Raw genomic sequence first — 27,423 nt, forward strand, 5'->3', positions numbered from 1 at the left:
TTCCCTGTTTTTAGCCAAACAGAATGGAAGCAATTATGGATTTTGCCAGCTCTATTCAAAGAGGAGAAATACTGGAGCATTGCGGAGCCCCTGGAGAAGCAAAACACTGTATGGCCCCAGAGCTGCACTGACAATGGTGCTCTGCCACATTTCAGAGCTTTCAAAGTTCAGGCAAAGGGAGGGGCCTTGCCTGGAGTTAAAGAAAAGCAGTAGGACAGAGGGTGGAGGATGTTTTACGGATATCAAATGTCTCACCCAGGTAAGATAAGTCACTTGGGTAAACAACTGTGTGCTCAGGCAAACTTAGTTTGGAGACAGTAACTAGGCAGGTGAGATGTCAAATAGCAAAAGGTAACCCCTTCGATCTAACTAACCTATTTCCCCAGCAGGAATGTCCAACCTAACACTTTTTGCTGACTTTTAACTAGAGAATTATTGAAGTCATGTCCTTAAAATAGTGTGGCTTATGTTTTCTAACTGTACTGGCTAACCATGCTCAAAACTGCAATCTGGAACCACTTTGTGAGCATATGTTCAGCAGTGGATTGCTGCAGTCCTTGAACCAGAACTGCGATCATCCCTGCTTTTGTTGTGTGCGCTCCAGAAAGTACATAGTGCTGAGATGTTAATGTATTGCATGAGTTGGACTATGTTACTTACCATCTTTTAGCATATTCTTTTTTCTTTCTTTTTTTAATAAGCATTTGTCACAATAACTCACTATGTTCCAGTCCTTTCGCTAGTCTTGGGAAGAAAAGTTTCCTACCACCTGAAAACAAACAATACTGAAGCTTTTTAACTTGTAGATAGATCTGGCAAATCATGGCTATGCCTGGCCTAAAGGCAGAGGGGGTGAACAGAGATAACTGATGCACTTCAGCATGTCATTCCTCATCTCCACACAAAAACTGACAGTGAAAGGGAAAAACTGGTACTGGTCAGGCAGCTCACAGATGATGCACCAAAACTGCATTTCTATGGTATGGTACTGTGAAATGAGCACTGACAGCATGGGCCATGGTACTCAGAGCCAAAACAGGAGTGTCACCAGTGGCCCTAGGGAAGGAGAAAAGCAGAAGGAAGGAGGGGCACTTGGCAGAAGGGCCTGGATGCCAAGTTAATCTGTGACCAAAGCGTTTGCTGTGGCAATCTATAGCAACAGCTGAAGGGGGAAATTCCTTTCCATTTTGGAACATTGCTTCATTAAATAGTTTCTAAATATCCAGCATCCCCTCCCACTGCATCAGTACCACCATAACCACAATTTCCACTGTATTATTTACAAGCCTCAGAAGTGCCAGGGCAGCATCATGCTCTCAAGGAGCCCCTGGAACCCAGCTGAGTGCAGGAGAGATGCAAGTCCCTGGGCAACTACCAGGGCTTGCACAAGACAGGGGCTTATCACACATTATTGAAATGCCAACTCTGGGGGAATGTGGCATGGATTTATCACCAATAAGGAGACACAAAAGTAACCCAGGTCGGTTCATGGCTGTTATTTCCACGAAGTAAGCTGTCACAGTGGGAAAGAAGAATCTGAAGGGGTGAGTCCTGATGCCATCTCACTAGCAACTGTTTTAATTCCAGCATAAACACCACTGTTTGATTTTTAGTGAAGTTGCAGTTGCATTTGCAGTGTTGAGAGAGAAAGAAGACTTAATCCGGGGCTAACTGCCAACTGTGAAATTTAGTCAAGGCATAAATATGAATCTTCAACAGCTTCAATAGGAACATGTCCATTTGTATATCTCTGAGTGAACCCAGGGCAGCTATGCCTAAAAAACCTGAATGTTAAATCATGATCCTATGTATGAGGATCCTATGACCTTGCTCACTTCCCTGATTCACCACATAGTAACTACTGCTGTGATTTCTAAAAAATTTGAAAACAGTAACTTATGTCAATAAATCTGCATGACTACATAAAACAAACAGCATCTTTGATAAACAGGTAGTGTGTATCAACCTGAAAGACCCTGTGAAGTACTCCTTTGTATTACTAACCTAATACTTCAACTGACAAGAGGTTTCCTTTTGTTTACAACTTTCCTGGCAATAGCATCATGACGACTGCAGCCTGTCTGGAAGAATGCACAGAGACCTGGGAACTCAGCCATACATTAGCAAACTGCACTTGTACTCCACGCGTTTCTCATCCTTTGCTTAATAGCCTTGTGCTTGTACACAAAAGGGTAAAAATGCTCCTTGTTTGCAGAATTGTGTTTTACCATGATGATCCGCGTTGATGAGCTTCTCCTAGGCAATGCTGAGATTCCAGGTAGTAGGCAGCCCATTTGTCCTCTCTGAGCAAAAGTATTTCTTAGAAGAAGGTGGAGAATAAAATTAGGAAACCAAGCCAAAACAAAGAAAACCTGCTGAAGCACGCAGAGTTTGTCATTAAAGTGTAATTCAAGCAAATTTTGCTTGTTAACAGTTGCATGTGCTGACATATCAATATTCTGAAATTATTTTTAACTGGAAATGTTTTCATATCATGTAGCTGGTGTGAGTTTAACAGTAATGGTCCAAGGCTTTCCAAAGTGTCAAGTGAGCATGACGCAAGTGCTGTTGCAGCATCTCTGCCACATGTGTTACCCAGAGCTGCCGCTGCCAGTGTTGGTATACTGAGGTGCTACTGCCCAGGAACTCTACCTCATGGAATGTCCCCCACTCACACGGTAAGAGGACATTGTGCAGTAGAAGCCACATATTTTCTGCTTTACCTTGCACTGATGCCAAACCAGAAATCCCACCAGAGCAGGGTGAATGAATCTCCTTTAAACACCAACAATTACACTTACCTGGGACAGACATTTAGCTTCCAACTCATCCAGCCTTTGTTCAAATGTCTTTACACCTCAGCTATCTTGCTCTGATTTTTCAATACACGATACAAAGCCCTGCTCTCATACCTCAGGAGCCAGTGGATTATATTTGCTCTGGACTGTCAGCATTGTAACTGACAGAAGTTGGACCCATATTTTTCTTCCTCCCTCAAAAGGTCAAGGAAACATGAAACTGCAAAAGTCTAATTCTTCTCTGTGTCACATTTGTGTAAGCCCAGAGGGCAACATGGCAATGGTATTTGTAATTTTTTTTTTTCCCCCCTGCCTTTTCAATACACAGCGCTTGGCACATCTGGTGACAGCTCACACAGTAACACGCTCCTTCTAAGAAGTTGCTTCTGATGAATACTGACAGCACCTGAAAGGGTCCCAGCCACCACAGTGCATGTGTGATAAGCAGGGGGATGGGGGGGCTGTATCACAACCTTAGCCTCCTTGCAGGTTTTCTGGTTCTGGTGCTGCTCGGTCACAATCCACAGTCCTGGGCACACACACACGCACAGTTCTTGTTAAACTGTAAATATTGTAAGAAGGTATTCAGTGTGATTTAATACCCCTATTAGCATGCCTCCAAAGCCCCAACTAAAGAAGCTGTGCTGGGCTGGGCTGAACATTGTGTAAATATTGATGGTTTCTATCTGGCAGTGTTTACAACCCAAGAAGGAGCCCTGCGCCAGAGCTCTCTGCTACGATTTTGTTATTTGTCTTGGGAAATGAATTGTAGGATTTAAAGTGTCATAAATGAGCATGTCCTTTCTTTCGCCACTACTAGGAGAGCAATTCCTTTACAAAGAGCTGTGAAGGCTAAGTCCTATACCTAAAGACTTTATAATCCTAACTAAGAACTAATCTTTTGGTATAAACACAAAATCCAATACTTTTTCTGCAGCTGTAATATACTACAATAAAAAATGATCTCATGGTTCCCAAACCTTTGCCAGGTAACAATGATTCAGCACGAGCAGGGCAAGGCATCACTGCTGCTCCTGAATGGGGACACGCTGTCAGGTAAACTCACTTTAAGCCTTAATGGAAGAGGCTGCTCCTGAAGCAGCCCCACTGAGAAGACACAGATATGGAGAAGAGGCTATGGAGAAATGCAAAGCAGGAATCAGCTAAGTTAACAATGCACATGTAGATAGTATGACTAGACACTGTAGGAATGGCTTTTGGCCCAAAAAAACCTCTGCAAGGGAGTCAGGAGCTGAGCTGCCCCTCAGAGTACAGCCAGGCACTACTGCCATCCATCATGCAAGCATAACTCCTTCAGAGTTCAAAGGCAAAGTTGCAAAAGACTTGTTATTCCTCAGGGTGCTCTGAAGATTTATGTACTGTCACCTACCCGGGCAATGGGAGATGTTTACCAGTCTCCTGTGTCAGCTGAGCTCAGGGAGCAGTAATGTGATTACAACACTCGTGCGTTCAAAAACGCCTTCTGGTTCCTCGTATCTCCTTGCCTGATCTCCAGGACAGTTCACCAGTGTTAAAAAAAAAACACAAAACCAAAACAACAAAAAAACACAACACACTACCAAAACACCACCCAGATCCAAAACATCTGAGGTGTGAGTACAGAAGCATCTCCCACATTTTCCCTTTTCCCCTGCCACTGCAGCCTGCAATTCCATAAATGGCATGTTTTTTCCCACAAGCCTAACCTTGTTGGGCGGCAGGGAGAGGCTTGGGAGTCTCACCTGCAGGCAAGGTTATACCTGCTAAGGTGGCAGTGCACATGGAAGGCTGGCATCTCACCACCACAGTGCTTGACACAGCACTTCATCGAGAGCCAGAAACCAGCACCTAGGCTCTCAGCTTCTCACGCTGCCCAAGACGGGGAAGCTTGTACCTTTGTAATTGCTGCACACACGCCGCGTCGGGGCTGCTGCCAGCGTTGTGCAAACAGCGGCTGCGCCCCGGCTCCTCACGGAGCCGCAGTCCTGCTGCCCTTGTTCCCTGGGCCCAGCAGCCACGGCCTGGGCACCGGGCGGCAACTTCAGACGGTGTCCCAAGCTCTGGTTAATGTTTCAGCACTTGCCCACTGCTGGTTGCACTTTGAGTTGTATACAGTGTGTTGTTGGTGATCCTGGCGTTTATGGGTTGGTTTCCACTGGTTGGGCACCTTCTCTTTTTGAAAGAGGAGGTTGACTCCAGAAATCGAATGTAAACAGACTGTCAGATCTCAAAGCCTCTGATCTCCACCCACACGTATGAAAAACCAGTAAGCAGTCTGCCATCAGGGTAACCTGGATTTCCACAGCCTTTGGGAGTTTTTTGCATGTGAGGAAAGGCTGCGGCACACCCGGACACCCTGTGAACCGCCGACAGGGCAAAGTTCTTGTTTCCTTTGTAGAGAAAAAGTTCAGGGCCGGATTTTGATTATCACAAGGAGTAGTAAAGTACACAGAGCAGAGATGGTGCATTGGTTAAGAGTTATCACCGAGGTGAAAAAAACAAACAGAAGCAGCAAAATAAAATCGTGCCCAGCTGAGGCAGCACTGCCCTACATTCTGGTGTGCACAGCCCAGCACCTGGGCGGCACACACAGCTTACAAAAAATGCCAGGCTGTGTTCTGGATGCAGCACAGTCTCCCCTGGCAGAGCAGGGAATGGTAGCACGGCTGCCAGGGGAGCCCTGCCAGAGTGTTTGGGTGATGGAGGGCTCATCCTACCCTTTTGAAAGCTTTCTTCAATGTGCAAGTTGAAATAAATCAGGTCAAGTACCAAAGTCCAGCGTTGTGTCCCTTGGCTTACATACAAAAAAAACCCAACACAACAAAACCCAAACAAACAAAAACCAGAGAAGGGATCAAGGGATCTCTATTTTTATATTTTAGCAGGATCTGCTACCCTGACCAGTGTTTGGATGTAAAGCAGGGTTGCTTCAAATGTGGTGATGAATGTAGTCTCATGCTACACCCAACCTGCCTCTTTACAATTGAATACTCTTTTATAAGTCTGGGAATGAGGAAAATTCACATTTTACACAAAATTAAAGTCCTGCCTGTCAGCTCCACAGAAGTGGGCTGTGCCCCTGCTTTGTTGTTGCTCGGTCCTGCCTTGGTCACCCTTTGGCACAGTTTTGGCTCCCCTCAAGGTTCCCAAAGAAATTGTTTTGTCTCTTACCATCAGATTCACCCACCCACATGCGAATATCCCCCAAATGGCAAAAGTTGTGGGGATTTAGAGGTGAAACATGAACGTTGCAGTCGCTGTGGCTGTTTAGAGAAGAAGGCAGCCAAAGGACCCAGCTCTTAGACTCTGCTTGCAAATGCCACCAGCGTACATGAGAAGAGCTCTGGAAAAATCTTGCCGCTCCAGGCTTGCACAACTGGGCTGTGAGCAGCGAGGGGTAGCAGCCGTGGGAACTGGCAGCAGGGTGACACAGGAGAGCATCAGGACTGCCAGACTATTCAGCTGCAATCCAGTTGCAGCAAGAGCCATCTTCCCCCACCCCCCAGCTCCTAGACGTGGAAAATATTCCCTGTCCTAGAAATTTGCATAAACCTGTGTACATTTCCTGCAGTCCTTGGGCAACAGGTAGAGTTGTGGTTCAACAATTTACGGGATCAAAGGCAGATTACGATCGTATCACCAGAACAGTTAAGTTATTACACATGTGCTCTTTAGATACCATTTCTTAAAGATCAAACCCTGACATATCCCAGGGAAGTAAGTTTAGGCAAACCAAGTAGCTGAGGAGTGGGAAGGTTTTTTTGTTGATGGTTGTTGGTTTTTTTCTTATGCACAGTCAGAATGTTTACTAGGGCTTTCTCAAAAGCTGTAGCCCTCATCTTGCACCCAGCCAGCACTTAAAATCCCCAAGGTGGGCTTGCTGGGCTGCCTTGAAGCAGGGCATTTCCTAGGGCATAAGGAGCATCCAGAAGGAGGGGAGGCTCAACCAGCAATAGCAGAAAGGGCCAAGGCACCAAGGGCTGGCCTGCAGCTTTTACAAGCACCTTGCGTGAGATTTCCTTGCTCTGTGTCCAGACCCGTGGCAGCTGGAGAGAAAGCAGAGTGTAAGGAGCCCCAGGTGGAGGCAGCAGCTCCAGCTTGGCTATGGCATCTCCTTGCACCCTGCCCAGGGAGCCCACTGATGCTGGGGGAGGCATCTGGGCACCATGCTGCAGCCCAGACTGGCTAGCAAATGCAGAAGAGGGCTGGGGAAAAGCCAGGATGAATGGAAAATCTTCAGGGAAGCAGAGGATCTGAAATCAAGCTCCCTCTGAGTTCAACAAGCATGACAGAGCTGCAGGGTAGGGTCATGCCACTAATGAGTTAGTTTGCCACTTGAGGAGGGTCTGGTTAACATAGGCATCCACTAGTCCACAATCCCCTTCTCACTCCTCCAGCTGCGGGGGAGGAAACCTGGCCTTCTGTATCACTGCATTTGAAAGAAAAGGAAAATGAATTTCCCACAGCAGAAATACCTGTTGTTTATCAGTGTAAATAGGAGGGAAAAACATCCCATCCCACCCCCCCCCTTGCCCCGAACCTCCATGAGCGCTGCTTATTTAAATTCAAGTTGGCACATCAGAGGAAGCTCAGAGTGATGCTGGCTGTTGGCATGCTCTCCAGCTGGGCTTCACACCCTGCCCTCCATGACACCACTAGCACCCTTCTGGCCTGAGGACCTGCACCCCTTCCACTGCTCTCACACTCGCATCCAGGTAAAGGAGTAAGGTGTTGCAAGACTGAGTGGGAACTCTCCCACAGAGAAACCTGTATGCCCACATTCCCACCACCTTCTCCTAGGGCCTGAAGAGGGATGCCACTCTCCCTTCAGGGGGTGAGTGGGACATTACCCCCTGCCCCAAGTGTCATGTACACAGCCAGTGAGAAAAAAGACCAGCTGTCTCTCAAAGACCCAGAGCACAGCTAGTATTTTACCAACCAGGCCTTCTGTGTCTGAGTAGCCTCCAGAAACTCGGGGACAGCCACCAGGGCAGCTAATACAGTGAAAAGTCTTAGCAGGCAAGGAGATGAAATTGGCTGAAGTTGCTTGTGGCAGGACAGAGGGAGCAGGGGGTCAAGGAGACCAAGTCTGGTAGCTTTATAACAGTATGTGCTTTGCAGATGTAAATCTATACATTAAAATGATATATTTGCAGAAGGTTTTTTCCATTTATCACCAGTTAAGGAAGAAAAACTTTTGAGGAAATATTTGGAAAAAGTTGGCAGCACATCACTGGAAATACCTTGGCTGAACACAAGCCAGGTGAATTTAACATGAAGAATTAATTACAGCAGCAACTGCCTAAGTAGCGTTTAATACAATAACCTGAACTAACCTTTCAGTCAAGGCTGACAGAGGAATGTCTGCTTCACACCTCACCTGATGGGGCATCCACCTGGGGAGGGCTGGTAGCAGCAAAGTCAGGACTCCATGCTGAAACCAGCAATGCCATCAACTTGAAACTAAAAACAATCCCTCCATTTTTAAAAATGCCCAGTGGATTTTATTATTACTTGCTTCTCTCTGTGTCTTACCCCTGCCAGAGCACAGAAAGCAGAAGTTAGAAATAAAGCTGAGCTATCTACACAAAGAAGATGTTCTTTCTCTCCTGAACAGAAGTTGATTCGTTTGCATCAGAGCAAGATTTGCTGTTGTGGTTAGTTTAACTGGGTAGAAAAAATCAGATGACTTTCAAAACAAGACAAAACTAGACAAAATAATCTATAACCTAGTCAAATGGACTATGCATGGTATTATGTAAGCACTCTCCAGTCAAACAGGGAGAGAGATGACAGAGGGAGAGTTCAAACAAGGAATGAGACTAGAAGTACAAAAGAAAACAAAACAAGACTTTCAGCACAAGGTCAGGGAATCAGAACATTGCAGGCTAGAAAAGGAAGTGAAATTACAGGCTCTGGCAAAACAGCTGAACCCTTACTCAGGAAAGTTACAAAACTGTTGTGATCCTGACCATCAGTTATGTCTCTACTATTCAGAACAAGTTCCAAGACAAGCTACACAAGTTTATAAAACCAAGCTGCAAGACATCGTGTTCTTCCCAGAATCAATCAAGTGATTTTTGTTTTTCATACATATATATAAAAATACCAGGACTATATATAGATATGGTGTCCTTACTAGGATATATACACACACACGTACATCTGTAGATATATAGTATCTTTGTAAAATCTATAAGCTGGTGGCAAATTATGATCAAGATTGTCTTTTCCATCAACAGCTTCTAAAGAATAAAAGGTAAGAAGGCCAAAAGACCCCAACAAAGCACTAAAATCTGTTCACCAATCAACATAAAAAATGTTGGTCCTGCAAAAGACTTAGGACAGTAGAGGCAAAACTAAGGGAAGAATGCTCAGTTTTATGCTTAAGCTAGATAGGACACACTGGTTAAAGAAAATGATAGGTTTATTCCTAATATAAGTCACTCTGGCCCTAAGTGTTTGTCTAGAAGGAAGCAGCAGCAAGCTTGAAGGGCATGACACATCATTTCCCTATGAGCTATTAGACTGTAGGGACTTCAGAAGTGGGACTAAACATTTTCTGTATATTTTTTAAAGACTATACTGGTAAAACTGAGAGGCCTCAAAATTGGGAATTATTTCTTTACTATAGATAAAAATTAATATTCTCAAAAAGAAGCTGAGCCCTTCCAACCCATGAAACATCACTGATGGAGAAGCTCCAGGAACACTTGCCAGGGTGGTATTTCCCCAGCAGCACAGCAGTGGTGCAGAGAGGGAACAACTCAGAGGGGCTACGCAAACGTATGTACCTACCCCATAGCACTGGGATTAACCTGCACTTGCTGCAGTCAGGCTGATCCTTTTCATCATTATCAGAATGATTTGATGAAAAGGTCACAGCAAAAAACACAGGCACGGTTTATAAATGCCCGGACAAGGGTTCTTTGCTGCGAGAGGGTCACATTGTTACACACCTACAGGCAGGGCTCATTGCCCAGGGCAGGCACTGGCTAGGCTGCAATTAGGGAAAGCAGCCTTGGTATGTGGTCCCAAAGAATTTGTCCAAGAATAAACAGGGTTAGAGAGTTGCCAGCTGCACTCATTCAACTCATCCTCACAAGCTGCCACCTGTCCCCCCAGTTAAGTCATTAATTCAAAGCACTGCTACCTGCATGCATCTTTTCAGGTTGATTACACGTTGGTGTAAGCAGATGAAAGATCAAAACTCTGTCAGGGAGAGCACATGAAACTTGGCAGAAACCCTCTTCTGGAACAGGGATTAGCTGGGAAGCGGAAACTTACTCACGTCTGTATCAGCTTCAGGAACTGTGATTCATGTTAAGTGGTGAGGCAGCATTGCAGTGCTACAAAGGGCTGTGAAGCTTATCTAGTCTGCAAGCCCGTGTAGCAGGACTAGTGATACTTGCCAGTCTTAGTCGCAGACCTGATGCCTCAGAGCTGAAGGCATTAGAATGCTTCAGAAATAAACAGAAGTTTTAAGGCAAGTAAAGCCGGTTTTTAAGAGAAAGATGAGCAAACGGCTAAATGCCACGGCTCTGAGGTGTCAACAGGAATGCACACAAAATTTGGATAGAGAATGTAGTCTGAGTTTTAACTTTGTGATTTTCTGTGTGTACAGAACTCCAGGCACTCATTATAGTGATGGGGACAGGAACAGAGACAGAACTGAATAGGAAGCACGTGGATGCAATTATTATGTCAGGAACAGCTTTAAGTGAGGTTTTGCTAGAGAGAGTGGCTTAACTTAATCTCTTTTCCTTCAGTTTGAACACTGCAGCTTGCAGGAAAAGAGCCTGCTGAACCAGCGAAACAGGATAGAGATGTAACAACTCCAGCAACTGGTGAACAAGAAACTTAAGTAATGTCCTGAAAAGTGAACATGTGCTGTATTCATGCCAGTAATCCCTATTTGGCAAAGTTGACAACTGCAAGATGCCAAGAGGAAAAACAAAACAAAACATAAAACCAAAAACAACCCCAAAAAACCCAAATGAGCTTTAAAAGAATTATTAAGTACTCCAGGAATACATTTTAAGCATTAAAAAAACTGCATGAGCACGGTGAGAAAAATGATGAATGAAAACAGACTTTGGCAGGCAGCACACAGTTAACTGCAAATGACCTAAATACCATCGGTACAAAAGTGACACTTAACAGGGTCACGGTGCACCTGGGTGTCCAGCTGCACTGCACCTTCTGCCGGCTGGGCTTCCTGCTGCAGGCTTTCCTGCTCTCCAAAAGGAAAACCGTGACCATTCTACATCACCCACGCTCTTTCTCCCCAGAGTTTCTGCTTTCTTTCTCCTGCCACCCCTTTTCTGGCGCAGCGCTCCCTGCACCCCTCTGCCCAGGCAGCAGCATCCCCCTGGCTGCAGAGCCAGAACCACCCAGGATCTCGCAGACCAGCTTCACTGCCCTCCCGGAGCCAGTTTTCCCGGTTTCGTGCTCTTCCTGCGTGTCTTCCCTCCCCCACAGCACATGAGGCCAGCTGTTACAGCTTCAACGGTCTTACAGACGTGTACATTGACCTCATGGCAGAAGCCGGGAGACATGTGGGATACCACAGCCCCCTCCCCCATGCACACGGGCTGCCACGCCAGTCTCGAGATTCCTCTCCCTATTGTAATTATTTTTGCTCTGCGCAGAGATTTATCACATGCAGCTGCCACAAGTTGTTTACAAGATACAAAAGCCATGAAAACAAGGTTGATGAAGTCTGCGTGAGCTGTTTTCCCTGGCACGGATTTGTCATACTTCTGAGCTCATTTACGCCCTGACCGGCCACGCGGTCTCCAGTAACGCACAGCGATACCTTCCCTTCATCTTCACAGTCAGCCTAAGTGTGTGTTTTCAGCCAGAGGTTGGGTTTTGACACAGCTGCCTTACAATTAGGTTTATCACTGAAGCAAGAACTACAGAAGTGCCTGTGTTGTCTTACTGCTTCTTACTACTGCTTTTTTGTTTGTTTGTTTTCCCCACACCACAGTAAACCAAGTTTCTAGAAATACACTTTTCTTTTGCCTTACCAGGGATGAGTGTCCACCACATGAAGCCTTTAGTTTCGTTTCTAGGACTCCTGCTTCACCTGATACTTCACACATACTTACCTTTGATTTTACCTGGAGTTACTTCAAGTTTCTGCTCTGAAAGAAAACTTTAATAGCCTGCACCAAAACTATCAGTGCTAGATTACAGGAAAGCTGAAACTCCCTTTTGATATTATTTTAGCCGATACTCAATATGAGTAATTTTCCTCCTTCAAGTTAAATAACACCTCAGGGTAGGGAAAAGCTTTTAAATGGTGTGCCAGGTGCTAATCAGCCCAAGGGCTTATGACTACAGCTGAACTTTTAGGTGTAACCTTAACACAAGTAATAGTAATTAAAAAAAAACCAACAACCAATTGGCCTCAAGCAAAACTGGTCACAAGTCCCCAGGGTACTGGGGTCAGTCAACTAAATGGAAATGCAGTGCTCATCACACGGGCAGGACTTTGATGCTCAGTTACACTAATGCCATTTTGTGTGGCATAATGGTAAATGAAAACAGCGCAGAGACAGGCTTTTACTTTCAATGAAAACTGTTAACCTGAATGGCAACAGCTTTCTTCCTCATCCTATTTTCATTTTCATTACTGCAGCTGTTCTAGTGGAATTATAGAACTGGTCAGCTCAGCAAGCAAAGCTTTTTTTTTTTTTTTTTCCTGAACTTGCTGACTTGTTTTATTTTAAAAGGCAGAGTAATGAAGAGTAAAGATCTCTAAGAATGCCCTTTAATGATCCGAGGAAAAGGAAAATTATCAAAAAAAAAAAAGGAAACGTCCAACAATTTAAATAAAACAATGCAAACATATTTGCATGAGGTTGCTTTTCCATCATCAGTGCTTGAGGCACAGGCATAAGGAGTGTTGCAATGAAGTCTCTTCCTGCATGTGGACAAGGAAGCATCTTCCAAACCTTTACACTCCTCCTTGGGTGCTTAGCACCCCTTCACAACAATCGTTTACTCCACAAAAGGATGTATATTGATCAACTTTTCCCTCAACATTGACCTCAGAGTTACACAAAGCATACTTCCATTTTATTTTATAATTAGCCATTAAAAAAACAACCAAACAACTAAAAAAAACATGCACAAGTGTTCCAGGAAAAGTAGCCTAGAGATATAAAGTAGAGTGCCCAATGAGACAAGACAAAAGGCTCTTTCCAGACTCACATGCTATTGCCTGAAGACAAAGTATACAGCCATCTCTGGCTATGTTAAAAAATATTTTTTCTAGCTTTATTTCAATAGAAAATATTAAAAAAAATCTATGTTCATGCAGTATATTAGGATAACTGTCACTGATACAGACATGAGTAAGCTACTGTTTACTATTTGCTTTTTTAAAAAATATTTTAAACCTGAAGGTTAAATAAAGGCAGAAGTTCAGTAGAATTCCAGAGTGCTCCAGTGAACATATGAAGTATATTTGTGATACTAAAAACAAAAAAAGGCCATAGCAAAACAAAATGCATATACATTGTAGTCCAAGTATTGTGGACTTCTATTCATGATATTCCTAAAGTCATTAGCTCTTTTGCTCCACAAAGCTCTCCCCCAGCCTCTCAAGCAGACAACAGGTTTTGTTTTTAAGGATTAACTGGAACGGATTTTTCTTACCCAGAGGTGTCTTATTTCACTGTTGTTGGAAGGATAAGGATGGGTGACTGACATTCAAGTAAGTTGAAATGTGAGCTGCAAGTCTTTGGATTTTTCAGTAATAGAGTCCTTTTCTGAAAGGTAACTTAGATTCTGTTGGCCAGAATATACCTCAATACAACAGGGATCTCTTCTAAATCTTAGTCTACCACCTGTTAAAATATCTCACCAGACCTGGCTCCCAGAACTCAGATTTCAACCCAATACAGTCTACTAGAATTACTGAGTCAAAACCTTGTCACTGCTAGCCCAGGGAGAGTAAGAGTGGGGGCCTTTGTCCTCCCTGCTCTAAGTCTGTCACCAGTGATGCCCAGGAGCTGTATCAAAGACCCGCAAAGAACACTCACCCCAACCTGTCGTATGGCCTCACTTCATCTTCAGGACAACTTTCCCATGGGCTGTCACATCACCTAACTTTGAAGTATTTCTAGGAGCCAAATGCTAGAAGTCTCAGAGGGACCTAAGATATTCCTCTGAAACTTAATGAGTTGTCTACATGGCTCACTTTAGCCTCTTTAAAAATTTCAACATAGCAGAGCATGGTCAGGTACTTCTGGTCCACTTTCAGCATCCCTTCAAACATCTATAGCTCTCTAAACCAAAGTAACTTCTCACTTCCATTTATTTCAAGAGTAAAGCTGTGTTTTCTGCAAAGCTCATATTCAACAAAATACTCCATATGCATCCATTCTTAAAGAAAATATTTATTACATTATGGGAAAAAAAGCATAATCATCCAAAGTTCATATTGTTAAAAAAATTGGAAATTTATTTTAAACAGCGTGTCGGTATATTCTGTTCCGCTTGGGAATGATAAGAAGACTCTATATCATTACTAGATATTGCACAGTCTGAAAGAAACAAAAACAAATCACATGATCTTGGGAACCATCTCACATTATGAAAAACCTACAAAGAAAACATTAAAAAAAAAAAACGAAACCCAAAACAAAAAACAACACACAATCCTTTCTTTCTACAGTAGCTTTAAGTTTATAATTCTTGGAATGACCGTATTCCACTGAAGACCATCTCAGTGACAGGAAGCTTCATTTCAGCAATCCCTTGTGCAAATAAGATTAATAAAAAAAATAATAATAATGCAGTGAAGTCTTGATATCGTGTGGGTGGCAAAAACCACACAGCTGTTAGATCCCTGCCTGAAAAAACAAAACGGGGAAGAAGGAAAGGGATTTAGGCCATAAGTTTCGCCTGCAACTCCATCTCTGCTGCCCTTTTGAGCGCAACATCCACCAGCAGCTGAAATCCACTAAAATCCTGGTTAAGGTCTGGTGGGGTTGGAGGAGGAGTGTTGAAGAGCCCGCTCTGTGTATTTGCACCAGGTCCCAGTTTAGATGCGTCCTCATGGTAGGAGAGGGAGTTGTCTGTGAAGCCACTGGCAAGGGGCTGCTGCAGGTCTGTGGTCTGGCCTACATCAGCCGGCTGGCAAAAGTGGAAAGGGGCGTCTTTCAATGCAGTCACAGTTGTGTGGCATATCACCGATGGCCGAGCCAGGACTGATCCTGGGGAAGCCAGCTTGGAAGAAGGCACAGTCTTGCCGAGCGGCGCAGCTGCAGGAAGGAAGGCAGTCTCCTCCAGCAAGGGAATGTAGTTCTTTGTGCTGATGGAAGACTCCACCAGGCCACCCTCAGGAAGCTTGGTGCCTCGCCGAGAGATGGTGAACTGATTTGGGTCTTTGCCATCCTTCCTCAGCATGTCAGGTAAAAGCCTGCGGCGTGCATTGATAAACCAGTTGCAGACCTGGGAATATAATCACATCTTAATGTCTATGTTCATTCATTTCCAACTATGTGCCATTAGAGTCATTGGGTTAGATTAATGAATCCCTCCTCCAAGTAGTTTCCTTAACTGCAGAACAAAAGAAAGATCGACTGACAAGTTGTGACACGCCTGGCAAAGGCCCTTCCCTTCTCTGGGCTCTAACCCTGGGTCCCCACTCCTGTTACAGAAAGCCCTGGGACATATGATGACTGCTAGCCCGTTCGGAGGGGTTTAGCTTTTAACTCTGTGCACACACATTAACCTATTGGCTATTGTTCCTTAGCTTAGGTTAATTAACAACAGGAAAACCTTTTCTCTCTGAAGAGAGCCACTCCTCCCACAAATAGTTACTGATTTTCCTTGTTCAACTGACTGTGTCGACAGACAACATGAATTACCTCATTTAAGTTTGTCCTTGTTTAAATATCAAACCAGTTTCCTGGGTGATACAGGATAGTTCATAGTTTAATGTCTTTCTGTTCACTACATAAAGGAGGTTCTCTTTATGTGACATTAAGGAAATTTTACTGTATATCCAATTACAAAATTTGTACTAAGGAGTTAATCTGGAAAAATTAAGCCTAGAAGCCAAATGGAGCACTCCATGTTTAGCACCTCTCAAAACCAAACCTGAGTTTACCCAAGTTCTCATCAAGCCACCTTCCCTCAAGGTGGAAAGCAGCAATTGTCAACAGCTATTCCACCAAAGGTGATCACAGAAGACAAGAATAGTGCATCCAAGGGACCCTGCAGCTGCCAAAGGTATCCTGGGATGAGAATCCAAGCTAACAACAGAAAAGCTTCATCATACCTACACCAACACACTTGAGGAGCTCAGGTTGTTCCACTGAACTTAATGGAAGTGACGTAATTCTGTATGTGCACGTTCTACAGAAATAAGTCTCAAACTGCAGATTTAGAAGTGAAGAGTTATACAGACCTTTTATGCCTTTTGGGCCTTGATTCTGCAAAAAATCAATGTGCATGCTCAAATTCCTAACTGCCTGTTCTCCCAAGGAAGAAATGTTATTCCCAAAAACCAAAGATAATCATAACGCACAATTAATTTGCATTTCTCCTTACAAGTGTCATCAGAAGGAGAGTAACAATAAAAAAAAGACATCTCACATGCAGTGCAAACATTTGTATCAGTGACTAGATCACGAGTAAATGAAAAGGAAAACAGAAGACAGCTCCTTTAGACACGAGAACTAGATTTTTTAATACCTGTAGTGTGGAAAGGTGTGTCTGTCGGGATAACAGCGCTTTTTCTTGCTCTGAAGGATAAGCATTGTATCGGTGCTCATATAGCCATTCCCGAAGAATCTGCACAGATTCCTTGGGCAGGTTGCCACGTCTCCTCCGTTTGCCTGAGCCAGCAGATGAGGAAAGATCCAGCGGGACATCCATAGTGTCATCATCCTCTGTTTCACTGCCTGATATTGCAACTACACCTACAATTATAGGAAGAAAAGAACAATCAGCCTCCTAAATCCATAAACTACTCAGCTCCAGCATGTTACAGTTCACTTTTTATTATGGTAACTGTCTTCACTATGAATCATAGTATAGCCTCCTCTAGAGGAGATTTGTCCTGTAACGTTAACTTGTCAAGCTCTAGCTTTTCTGTCAGCTGAACAAAAAGTAGCACCAACTGTTCCTAGGGGAATTCTTCTCCACAAATCCTCACTGTCTTGTTCCCTTGGTAACCTTTTATCCACTGCATGTTATCAGAAGGCTTCTATCTAATACCAATATTGTCCAAATTTGCTTGCTATTTTATGCATCCAACACATTTCTTCAAGGATAACTATCCTGTGGCTGGACAAAATGTCAATAAGCAAGAACTTAAAACCACTCAACTCAAGCAATGGGTTATTTAAAAACTTCTTAACATGCTGATGCTTTCCTTCTAGGAAAGAGAGCCTGAAGATTTTATAAATTAATAGCTCATCCTAGATTTATTAATAAAAAAATAATGGAACAAGAAAAGAAGGGAAAAACTGTCTGCCCCCACCCCTGCATGGATTTTCACTTAGAAAGAGGGGGGGAAAGTGCAGGAAAAGGAAAAAACCAAGTGTTTAAGTAATGTAAGAGTCCACCAATTTATCAGGAGATGAACTGCTGTAATTTAATTGCACTTTTGTATCAAATAACCATGATAATGTAATGTTTGGGTGGATCTGTTTGTTTGTTTTAAATTAACTACTTTGCATCCTGATTATTTTTTCACCTTTATGGTTTTAATCTCATTTTTCAATCTGTGGAAATGTGTGTTCTGTGCTACACTTACTACAAAGGCTCCAGATTTACAAGTTAACTGCATACGTTTTTTCTTCAACATCAAGGAAGGAACAGATACCAAAATTTTATTACTCTTTCATCCATATACACCACATTACTAGTTAACATAAAGCTACGGGATGCAAACAAAATAAAAACAAACAAGTATTTAATGGAAGAAGAAAAAAATGAGATAGAGAAGGAAAGAGAGAGAGGAGAGAGAGGAGAGAGAGAGAGAGGAGGAGAGAGAAAGAGAGAGGGGAGAGAAAGAGAGAGAAGGAGAGAAAGAGAGAGAAGGAGAGAAAGAGAGAGAAGGAGAGAAAGAGAGAGAAGGAGAGAGAAAAGGAGAGAGAAGGAGAGAAAGAGAGAGAAGGAGAGAGAAAAGGAGAGAGAGAGAAAAAAAAGGCAAGAAAAAAAAAGAAAAATGTTTTCCTTAATACCTGGTGGGGGCTGGGGGCAGGGATAGCAGAGGAGGACCACACTTTAAAACTTTAGCCAAAGCGGACATGGTAAATTATTCTTGTGTTCCCCTATTTATGAATAGCTCAAACAGACTTAATTAGTTTAAGTTGTCCAAATTTTAAAGCATATTTTTGACATGCAAGCATTCCCAGCAGGATGATCAATCTCCAGTTTGTCTGGTGTAGTTAGTTCAGTAACTCACTTAGTATTGTTTTCATATTCCCAGTTGCTGATTTATGTAACCGACAAACACCAAACTGACATACCAATTTTTTCCTGTGATGATTAGCTACATAAATTATCCAGTCATGGAACAGGAACAATAGAACAATATTTAAATAGCCAACACAAGATAAACTTCAAATTATGTAAACAGGTTCTTAATTCATGTAGAAAGTATGTCAAGTTTGCTTTAAAATGATTCTGAGCAAACTGTTTGGTATTTGTCACAGCTTCACGGAAAGTGCTGTCACTCTTGCAACCCAACCTGAGAACATGCCCTGCACAATGGACTCCTGCAGCCACGAGGAGCACTTCTTGGAACAAAGATCCTGCATAGACAACAGGATAGCTCTGAAAAGCAGCTCACCCCTTTTAAACTGAATTTTGAAACTAGCTAAAACTAGCCCACGCTATTCAGACAATGTTTTCAAGTGAGCTGGTCTTGTCTGTCAAAAACCAGAAGTGTTGCAGCACTTCAGCGGGTTGGGTTTTTTGTTTGTTTTTAAATATAATAGGCAGCAAGACAGGACCTTGGAAAAAACAGGGAGAGGCAAACAGTGAGGACTGGAAGTAAGAGGGGAAAGAAGCAAAAAATCCCCTGCTCCTATGAGAGAGTTAGCTGCTAATGGTTTGCAAGCCATATTTATGTGGCATAACAAAAAGGCCTCCAGACACACACACTCCTCCCCCCCCCATCTGGAGTAACCTCTCCAACATTTATTTAACACACAGCTAAAAGACACCACAGGAGCCTCTCTGAATTTGAGAAAATGGATTTGACAGGAAAACTTCTAGAACGGTTGCTCTTTTTCATGCCCCCTTCAAAAAAAGTGACAAAACACTGTCTGAAAGCCAGCAGTTTCTCTATTTTGCAAACAAGTTCTTTTGCTGAAGTAAAACTCACCATCTGACTAACCGTAACCTACCTAGCAAGAAATGAGTCAACGGCAGAGCCTGCCCTTTGACCCACTCGCTTAGTGTGTCATATTGATTGACACAGTAAGTTAGTGACACAAAGCGGGTTTTGGTTAAGCAGGAAACCCAGTATAGTACAACTTCTCCTCATTTAAATGAGCTCATTTAAATAGATGATCAGCCCTCTGAACTTGCAGCAGGTCCCTCTGGCGCGGTACAGAGCGAGCAGCAACAGGAAGTCACGGCTAGAAATCTCGCACTAACCCAGCTGATATTTTTTACTAGAGCAGGAGCCACGTTGTTGCTGTCAAGGCTCTGTTTTCATTAAAGCATTCCTGCTGATTACAACACAGCTTTGTTTTTCCCTCTTGTTGGTAATCAGGCTATTTGATGCTGGTTTCCTGTTTTAACAGGGCCCAACTGAAAAGGCTTCTGGCTAGGCTCCACGGCTGGACCATTGGCTTACTGCTATTTACACCCAGAATGAAAGCTTGTGGACACAACGAGCAGCCCCAGCTGACCTACCAAGTTATTTTGTCTTAAACGCAGGCTAGCGCCAGGTGATTTTATGTCTGCTAAATACATTAAATCTAAACAGAAGAACTGCTTTTACAGGACTGAATTAAAGCAGCACAAGTTCATTTGCAGAGAGGTCTGAAAAACACTACAAAAATCTCAGTTCTCTACTCCCGCTGCCACCACTTTCGATGAGCAGTCCATGCTATTGAATGACCCAGCAACTCCATGACCAGCATCCCTTCTTTATAAATTACTTCATCCACGTGGCTTCCCAGCTGAAGTCATGTACATGACTGGATGCACTGCTGCACTGTATGACAGCCCAGACACTTCACAGGTCCCCCGGTAATCAGCTCAGGGGAAGATTACACCTTGGATCTCGAGTCCAGGCTCAACACCCAACCGTCAACAGCTTGAAACAACTTGAGTAAAAGTACGGTGATGACTAAAGTCGATTCCAAAATTGACTACCGCTGCTTAAGAAGGCATGAAAATACTTTTCAGGGGGAGGACAAAGTATTTAGAGAGGCTGAGACAAACTAAATGGAAGGTAAGCAAATTTAGGCTGACTATCAGGGAAAAAAAACACACCAACAACTATCCCATTGTGTCGAGGAAGGGCTTCACAAGAGGAAGTGGCAGAAGCCAATTGTTATTCAAAACAGGACAAAGTATACCACAAGGAACAATCTCTGCCCTCCAGAGAAGAGATAGACAGAAATCACCTTTCGGAAAACCTCCCATCCCCTCAGGGTTCTCTGAATTTCTTAAGCTGGATTATTTCTAAAAGCACAGATAAACAGAACCAGTTCTCATCTAAGGCCCCGAACCTGTTGTAACCAAGTTCAGTAGGATTCCTCACATGTATAAACTTGAGTACATGCCTGTGTCTTTGCGAGATTGTATTCTAAATCAGCTAATTAACAAGCTGAATATGTTCAGAGTGATTGCTATCACCTTATTATTTGTAAATGAAACTATCCACAGAAGAGTCCTGGGGGATTCATGCACAAATTAAAACACAAACATCTCAATCAAAAAACACACAAAAAATCCAACACACAAAGAAACCTAACTTAAATTTAACGTGACTTTACAAACCAACAACAAAAAACCCTTAAAATTATAAGCAAACACGAACTACAAGGATGCAAAAGGGAATTTCCACCGTAAAAAAAAGTCTTTTTCCTCTAAATAAGTTTCATAAATGAGGAACCAGCCTACTTGTTTTCCTCTGCATTTCACAGCTTGTGCCCCATTGCTTCTAAAGCAACCAGACTTGGCTGTGCTATATATATATTTTTTTTCTTTAAACGGGATTTTTTTAGGAGTGCAAGCAAGAAATCTGTAACAAAGCCACTCTTTGAAAGTTCTTGAATGAACCCCAAATGCCAGGAGGTCACAAATAACTACAAGCCAAATCTTTAATAACTCAAAGACACCCTAGCTCTAACGTATTTTTTAAAAGTTTCCGTCTTTGTCTCTACACCTTTTAATTTCTGCCACGCAAACCCCAGGCCCAGGGCACCTCTCAAAAGTTCTCCCTCCCGCCTGTCACCTTTCATTGTTTCCATTGTTTCAGCCGAGGACTTGCAACTCTCAAAGCAGATACTTTTCCCCCCTCTCTCACACACATACACACACGGACAAAGCCCTACACACGCATACCTAGAAACTACGTCAGCATTTTTCACACGCATTTATTTCATGGGTGGCAAGAACAACAGTTGAAAGTGCAGGGAGTTTGGTATTTCACCAACCAGCAGCTGCCCTCAGGGAGAAAAGTCTGAACAATGGAAGCAACAGCAGACAGGAAACCAGCTCACCACTGCTGTGCAAATAGGGAGCATAGGAATGTCCTAAAAATAACTGCGCTAAATTAATTCAGTGAAACTTTAAAAAAGGGGGAAAAAAAACCCAACCCAACCAACAACCAACCAACCCTGCCTGCAATAAGGTTAAGAATCTCATCCTACCTAACACGACCGAAACATTTTAAAGTCAATGCTGTCACTGTCTCTAGGCACAGATGGCCGAGCTTGGTATGCAGCACATGTTGTAACCCAAAAATCCGTGCAGTTCGCTCGCAGGCTAAAGCGCGCCGCGTTCTCCTGCGGGAACTCGAAATGCTTCCCTGCTAAACACCACCCTGCCCGCCCTTTAAACTTCGTCTTTGTAGCCCAATTCCCTTTGTGTGTGCTCCTCTTAGACAAGTGGCACGTCCCAAGCTTCTTACCAGGGCTACAAACCATATTAGTACATGACGTTTCTACCAGCCCAATGATTTCACGAACGACATATGCATTAATTGCTCCAAGGATATTAACAATGAGCGAGTCTGCTCTACTAGAGCCGCAGGAATGCGTAGTAGGGGAAAAACAGCACAACTCTGGAGTACTGAACATGCGCACTGCTCTCCTCTGGCTCTGCACTTTGGGCAATTTAATGTGTCTTTAAATGCAAAATACCCTTCATCCACACGAAAGACCGGTCAATCGCAACTGAAAAGATACTGCTTTGCTATAAACTTCTTTCCAGCCTTCCTCCCGCTAGCACAGATAGGTTAAGTCTGAAAGCATGTTCCGCGTCTTTGTGGCCAAGCTCTAATTTAAAGGCACTTAAAGCACCCCAAGCGCAAAGAGTAACGATCCTGTAACTATGAAGTTTGGCTGTGAACTAACACAAAGAAAACTCCAGGAGCCCTATTTACCTAGGGGGAAAGAGCCTTTCTCCTTTTAACCCTAACTGTGTGGAAACTTTTATACCTTTTTTTTTCTTTTTTTTCTTTTTTTTCCTGTTTTGAGGGATAAAAGGAAGAGAAATGCAGGAACTTCCAAGAAACAACGCAGCCAAGGGCGCGGACGGGGTTTGAGACCCTTTCCCCAAGCAGCCCCCGCCGCCGCCCGCCCCAGCCTGGCGTGCCCGCTCCCCCCGCCGCCGCGAACAAAGAATCGCGACGCTCAAGAGTTGCGAGCAGCCCCGCTTCCCTCGCCCCAAGTTGGGAAAACGACCCGCACCCTCGCCCCCCAGGCAGCGGGGCTCGGTGCGGAGAAGCAAAAAAAAAAAAAAAAACACACCACCAAACAACAGAAAAACAGAGGCTAAGGGGGAAGAGGAGTCAGAGCAGGGAGCGAAAACAAAACTTCGCGGAGGCACAAAAGGGGCGGCTGGACATGTTTTTGACAGGGAGCCAGCGGCGCGAAGAGGCGACCGCCTCCAAACAACAGCCCCGCATGTTTTGTCTGGAAGCTGAGCATCCACTGCCATCTTCCACGGGAGCTCGGCCGGGGGCGCGGGGGAGGGCACTGGGGAGAAAACGGCCGTGAAAATAAACAGATTCTGTCTGGCTTGACAGCAGCCCCCCCTCAAGCCATTCCCGTGGGGAGAGGAGAGGAACAGGGCACCCCGCTTTCTCCCAGCGGCGAGCACGCCCCATCACAACTACCTTTTTTACTTTTCATCTTAATCGCCAGGATCGAGCCGCTGCTGCCGTCGGACACCCCACACTGACTCAAGTTTCTCCCTTTGCTAGACGCTGGTCCTTTAAACTCGATGAGGGTGACGACGACGACGAAGAACCACCGCCGCGGAGTCAGGCGCCCAGTCCGGGGCCACGCTGCTGTCAGCGGGAGCCGCAGGGCTCGGTCTCCCCGAGGGTTTTTCTGGTACGGCCGCTGTCGGGGTGGGCTTTCCTTCCCCCTTCCCTTTGTTCCCTTCCGCCGGTTTTTGGCCCCGGCTTGTTAAAGTGAGGAAAGGCACGGGAGGGAAAGGTACGCAGCGCCCGCCCTCCCCCTCCTCCCAGCAGCGAGTACGGGAGAGTAACCGAGCGCTGCACTGGCACTCGCGGCTGCCGCGCTGCCTTCCCCCCTCCTGCTCTCTCCTCCCCTCCCGGGTTGCTCTGGCTCTGTCAGACGGGAGGGGAGGGACGGGCCGGCGGCGAGGGCGGGGGGGGAGGGCGGCTCGGCCCGTACCCGCTCGCTCATGCACACAAAAAAAGCGGCGGCGGGGGGAGCCCTTCGTGTCGCCCGCTCCCTCGCCTTTCTTCCAGGCAGACGTTTGATCATTAAACTGGAAGGAGAAGCGGGCGAGGGGAGGGGGGGGGAAGATTTTGACAGCTGCCCTTGACTAGCCTCCTCCTGTTGCTGCCGGATGAACCACCCACTCCTTTGCTTGAATAGAGGGGAGAAGAAAGGACTGGACGTATGGCAGGAGAAGGAACCCTTAAAAGACGGGTGGGCCTCGCCGCCCCCAGCGCCCCCCTCCCCGGCTGCGGAGCGGCCCCGAGGGGGCTGCTTCAGCTCCTGCCCCCCTTCCAATGGCAACGAGGGATCGCTGGCGCTGGCCAACCTTTCCCGCAGGGGAAGGCGAGCCCCGTTTCGGGGGTTATTTTTACTTCAGTTCGCAAAGGTTGTTTTTCTCCCCCTCCGCTCCCCGCCCCCCTCCCTAGCCCGGAGCTACGACACACATGCTCATAGCTGTAAAAGAGAAAAGTCTCACAGCTTGACTCATCCCTCTCAGGCGAGCACGTGGTGCAGCAACAGTTTATTTTCCTCGGGGATGGGAAACGCGGGACCTGGGAGCCGACCGTCCGCGGAGGGTTCGGCTCGGTACCCGCCGAGCCTTCCTCCCTCCCCCGCCGCCCCTGCCAAAGCCGGGAGCCCCTCGTCCTTCACGGTCCTGAACGCCCAGCTGCGGGTTGAAATTTCACGCGCCAGGGTTCTGGCGTGGAAAGTTAAAACGAGCCGCCTTGCCCCGAAACGCGGACGCGGTGTGTTTTTTTCCCGCAGCCGAGCGCCCGTATCGCGGTCCCTGCCGCACCGCCACGTGCTGGGCTGCCCGCGGGCGAGGAAGGAGACGGGGGCAGGCGCTGGGGGGCTGCGCTGCGAACGCCTTGAGCGGCTGATGAAACAATGAATTCCTCCGGCAAAGCAGGGCTCCTTCCTTCCCCCACCTTCCTCCTCGGCGGCGCGGACATCCACACAAACGCGCATTCACAGCCGAAGAGGAAGCAACAGCTTTTTAACAGCAAATCCTCCTCTCCCCCCTCTTCCAAGTACCTTGTAACTATTTTTATGTGGCGCAATTACGCCGACCTTGCTGGAGATAAAACAGCTGTTATATCCTGGAGGGGGGGGGGGGGGGGAAGAGGGAGGCTGGTGAGTCATGTCAGTTAACAAGGCCCCGGTGTTGGGGGCTTGGTGGCGAGTCCCGGCCTGCCCGGCTGTTGGGCAGCGGGGCCGGGCCCGGTGACTCACGGCACCTGGGCAGCCAGGGCCGCGCTGGGGCGGGCGCTGGGGCCGCACGGCGCTGAGGGAGCGCCCGCCGGCGGCGGCGCCAGCCCCGCCGGGACCCGCCGGCCGGAGCGCGCCCTGCCGCCCCGCTTTCCCGCCCCGCTGCCGGCGTGCGGGTCGGCCTGGGCACCGGAGTTCGGTGCTGCCCCTCCTCACGGTGGCACCTCGGGAGGAGGGAGCTTGGGGGGGGTGTTTCTAACTTGTAACGTGACGAGCTGTGTCTCTCTCCGAGGCGCTGGTGACTCGGGGTGGGTGCGCGCACACGCCGCCGTATTGTTACCGGTTTTTTTCCTCTGTTTTGTTTTTGTTGCTGGAAGTCCTGCTTGCCAGCTGTGAGGGCTGACTTTTCAAACTGGTGTTTTGAGCGTCCAGGCATGGATCGTGCCAAAAAAAAAGTAATTACGGGAAGTTAACAAAAGACACGTCAAGGATTTGAAGAGATTTCCCTTTCTCCAAGCCGCCTCGCGCTTGTTTGTTGTCCCTGGGACTGCCGGCAAATTTGTGAAACCAGCTCTTCCCTTTTTTTTTTTCCCCCCTTCTTTCCCTATGGTTTGTTTGTGTTGGGTTTTTCGGGCTTTTTTGTTTTCTTTTTGATGCTTCTTTAGCAAGGTCACTTTTATGGGGGGGGGGGGGGCGGAAATAAAGTTTTATTTTCACATGAGCTCACACTTGCTTTTAAACACATTAAGAACAGCCTTTAAAGCTCTGCTGGAACGTAGGCTCCTAGGAATTTTCTCAAAGGATGCTAGGAGAAGTTGTTTGTTTGTTTTTTAACTTCACGTGGTGACTTTGGCTAGTAGGAGCAGGCAGTGAACCAGTGGGTTTTCATTCCTAGCTCCCTGGGTGCGAAGTGCGAGGGGCGTTATTTTTTAACCAAGTTACTCCTTGGCTGTGAGTATGGAGGGCTGTATCCGTAGCTGGGACCTGTGGGAAAGACAGAAAGTGGGCTTGTGCTGTGCACCTTGTAGTTGTTGCCTGGAGGTAATACCTTAGGTCTGTCTACAAGTTCTGGCCATCTCTTGAAACCTGATACCTGTTCCAGGTACTAGAGTGGATAAAGCTTGCAAAGAAAGTAGGGTGGGTGCAACCCCTGCAACCTTCTCTACCAATAAAGCCTCCACACACCTGAAACAAGGTTGTATCTAAAGAGAAGATAGGTGATTTTTCTCACCGGTTTTGAGCTCAAATCTAAGGACAGCTTGATTTTACAATGAGTGCAATAACCTGGTGGCTCATGAGTTGGTGATGGGTGTTGGTATTGGCAGCTGCTCGCAGGAAGAAGTTAGATGGCATGGAAGACAATACGTAACTTTCTGAAGTTTGTATTTTCCCTTTGTGTGTTGGCAAGGCTGTGTTTTTTAGTATTAGTTAATCTGCTGGAGCTGCCATCAGCACTAATAACTATGTCTCACAAGCAGTTAACACTGCTCACTGAGCAGCTTTGGCATCTGTGCAGCTCCTTAGTGGTGTACATGTGCATCAAGATACATCTGTGCCAACAGGTTTGAACAGCTTGTTTTAGTCAGAACAAGTTCAGCTCTGTCTGGACCCATCTGCATAGACATGTTCTAAGTATTTGTGAAACTGGATTCCAAGAAGGGAGAGAAATAAAACTGTAGGGGCTAAATTTTGAATTGCACAATGATTGCCCATATCATAAGCTTATCAGTGTTCTGTGGTGATGCACACATGGCTCTGTTCTGTCACACTGCCATGGCTGATCTGTTGTGTGACTGATCGTATGTATCTTGTTTTACAAATGTTTTGCTTTGAGGTGCTGGGACTGTTTGGCTAATTACTACTAAAGTCTCCAAGGCCATGATTTGGGCTCAGAAATTCTCAAAGGAAGTACTCTGGAAAGCGGGGACCTAGACATCTCAGGCTGATCAATGTTTGTTATCTTAGTCTGTTTGTTCCAGTTTCCCATTTATAAACTGCAGAGTATATTTTTTCCCCACTTCGTAGGATGTTATGAAAACCCATTGGTCTTTGTGCAACATCCAGATTCAATTGAAATATTTGTGAGAAAATGTATTCCTTTATATTCAGAACAAAATTAAGTAGCACAGTAAGTTAAGCAGGTCATATATTTGGCAATGAGAATAAAGCAATGCAAAAAAACCCAACAAAAACCCCAGATCTTCCAGTGAATAAGTCTGTCCTTTGCATGGAAAAACAGGAACCTTTTCTTATCCATGATGTTGACTGGTCTTAGATGTATCAGAGGAAAAGGAGAGGCTACAGAAGGCAGCTGCAAGGTAATATTTTCCCACAAATATACCATCCAAATCTTTAATAGTTTGATACAAGCGATAGTTTAATATAACTTCAAATTTTGTTACTGAGGTAGCTGGATCGTCTTTATCGTGGTATGAAAGCTTAATATCTGTATGGTATTAAAACTCTGTCATGGCAGTCAGTGGCAGAGTAGCATGTTGAGTTGT

General features: G+C 45.4%; 1 protein-coding gene across 2 annotated transcripts; it reads right to left on the reverse strand.

Moving 5' to 3' along the window:
* Positions 1-14,193: 14,193 nt before the first annotated feature.
* TGIF1 (TGFB induced factor homeobox 1) lies at positions 14,194-23,414 on the reverse strand. Of its 2 annotated transcripts, none has more exons than XM_051611859.1 (3): positions 23,134-23,414; positions 16,515-16,741; positions 14,194-15,266 (listed from the first exon to the last, which is right to left on the reverse strand). In XM_051611859.1, the coding sequence occupies exons 1-3, from the start codon at positions 23,147-23,149 to the stop codon at positions 14,700-14,702; spliced, it is 810 nt and encodes a 269-aa protein (XP_051467819.1). In that variant the 5' UTR covers positions 23,150-23,414; the 3' UTR covers positions 14,194-14,699. The 2 variants fall into 2 exon arrangements, with proteins under 2 accessions (XP_051467819.1, XP_051467820.1); XM_051611860.1 differs by lacking the exon at positions 23,134-23,414 and adding an exon at positions 21,178-21,847.
* Between the last annotated feature and the right edge of the window lie 4,009 nt (positions 23,415-27,423).

The sequence above is a fragment of the Apus apus genome, chromosome 2 (assembly GCF_020740795.1).
Source record: "Apus apus isolate bApuApu2 chromosome 2, bApuApu2.pri.cur, whole genome shotgun sequence".
NCBI lineage: Eukaryota > Metazoa > Chordata > Aves > Apodiformes > Apodidae > Apus > Apus apus.

Bases quoted from the DNA above. Each gene is read 5' to 3' on its own strand.
- TGIF1 (XM_051611860.1), bottom strand. From the start codon at position 21,388: ATGCGTGTGAAAAATGCTGACGTAGTTTCTAGGTATGCGTGTGTAGGG. The intron at 16,742-21,177 runs GTGTAGAGACAA...CTATAATTGTAG, and splicing joins TGCGTGGCAGAAATTAAAAG to GTGTAGTTGCAATATCAGGC. The intron at 15,267-16,514 runs GTATTAAAAAAT...TTATATTCCCAG, and splicing joins CACACCTTTCCACACTACAG to GTCTGCAACTGGTTTATCAA.